Consider the following 1317-nt stretch of genomic DNA (forward strand, 5'->3'; position numbering starts at 1 on the left):
GCGGGGACGTCGTTATGGACCTCCCCGACCTCCCCGTGTCCCCAAGTGTCCCCACTGTGTGCGAGAACCTGGCCTCAGGTGGAGGTCACCACGCGTGGAGGTCGTTATGGACCTCCTCAATGTCCCTGTGTACCCACCATGCGCAAGAACCCGGCCTTGAGTGGAGGCCACCACGCGTGGAGGTCGTTATGGACCTCCTCAATGTCCCTGTGTTCCCACTGTGTGCGAGAACCCGGCCTCGAGTGGAGGCCACCACGCGTGGAGGTCGTTATGGACCTCCTCAATGTCCCTGTGTTCCCACTGTGTGCGAGAACCTGGCCTCAAGTGGAGGCCACCACGCGTGGAGGTTGTTATGGACCTCCTCAATGTCCCCTTGTTCCCACTGTGTGCGAGAACCCAACCTCAGGTGGAGGTCACTGTGCGGGGAGGTCGTTATGGACCTCCTCAATGTCCCTGTGTCCCCACCATGCGCAAGACCCCGGCCTCAAGTGGAGGCCACCACACAAGGAGGTTGTTATGGAGCTCCCCGCCCCGCCCCCGTGTCCCCAGGTGTCCCCACCGGTGTCCTTGTCGGCGCCGAAGAGCACGGAGGGCGGGTTGGGGTGCACCAAGAGCTGCAGGTAGTTGAGGGCGAACTTCTCCACGTAGGCCCTCAAGGGCTCCTTCTCGTAGAGGCTCTTGATGAAGAGGAGGGCCTGCTGGCGCACCTGGGACGAAGGCCACGCGTCACCGCCACCCATAGCGACGTCACCGCGCGGTTGTCACCGTGTCGTTGTCACCCGCGGTGGCGGCACCGCAGTGGCGGTGGTGGCACCTTGTCCTTCTCGTGGGAGCTGAGGTCCAGCAGCACGTGGAGATACTGGAACTGGCACGAGGGCCGCTTGGCGATGAGGTCGCGCAGGGCGGCCATGCCGGCGAACGTGCGGCTCTGCAGGGGACATTGGGGACAACTTGGGGACACTGGGGTCATGGGGACACGTTGGGGACACCCTGGGGACATTGGGGACACCTTGGGGACATTGGGGACCCCCCGGCGCCCACCTCGTCCTCGCAGAACTTGCGCACGACGTCCAGGGCGCCCTCAGTGATGAGCGGCGCCTCCAGCAGCAGCCGCGTGAACACCCTGGGGACGGGGACGCGGCACCCACGGGTGACATGGCACCCCTGGGGGACACCCCATCCCTGTCCCCATGGGGACACCTCAACCCATCCCCAAGGTGTCACCTCAACCCATCCCCATGGTGTCTCCTCTTCAACCACCCCCACGATGTCACCCCGTTGGGTGACAACCCACCCCCATGGTGTCACCTCAACCCA

The 1317-nt window shown here is 64.7% G+C and overlaps 1 protein-coding gene across 1 annotated transcript in view; it reads right to left on the reverse strand.

Annotated features, from left to right (window-relative positions):
* Window positions 1–559: 559 nt before the first annotated feature.
* SYMPK (symplekin) overlaps window positions 560–1317 on the reverse strand; it is a gene marked incomplete at both ends in the record, with an annotated part of 6259 nt that continues 5501 nt past the window's right edge. The window contains 3 exons of the mRNA XM_026047379.1: window positions 560–707; window positions 815–928; window positions 1042–1123. Coding sequence (XP_025903164.1) covers window positions 560–707; window positions 815–928; window positions 1042–1123 — 344 coding nt within the window. The remainder of the gene's footprint in view (window positions 708–814; window positions 929–1041; window positions 1124–1317) is intronic.

The sequence above is a fragment of the Nothoprocta perdicaria genome, unplaced genomic scaffold (assembly GCF_003342845.1).
Source record: "Nothoprocta perdicaria isolate Ctin4 unplaced genomic scaffold, notPer1 scaffold_1097, whole genome shotgun sequence".
NCBI classification, from domain to species: domain Eukaryota; kingdom Metazoa; phylum Chordata; class Aves; order Tinamiformes; family Tinamidae; genus Nothoprocta; species Nothoprocta perdicaria.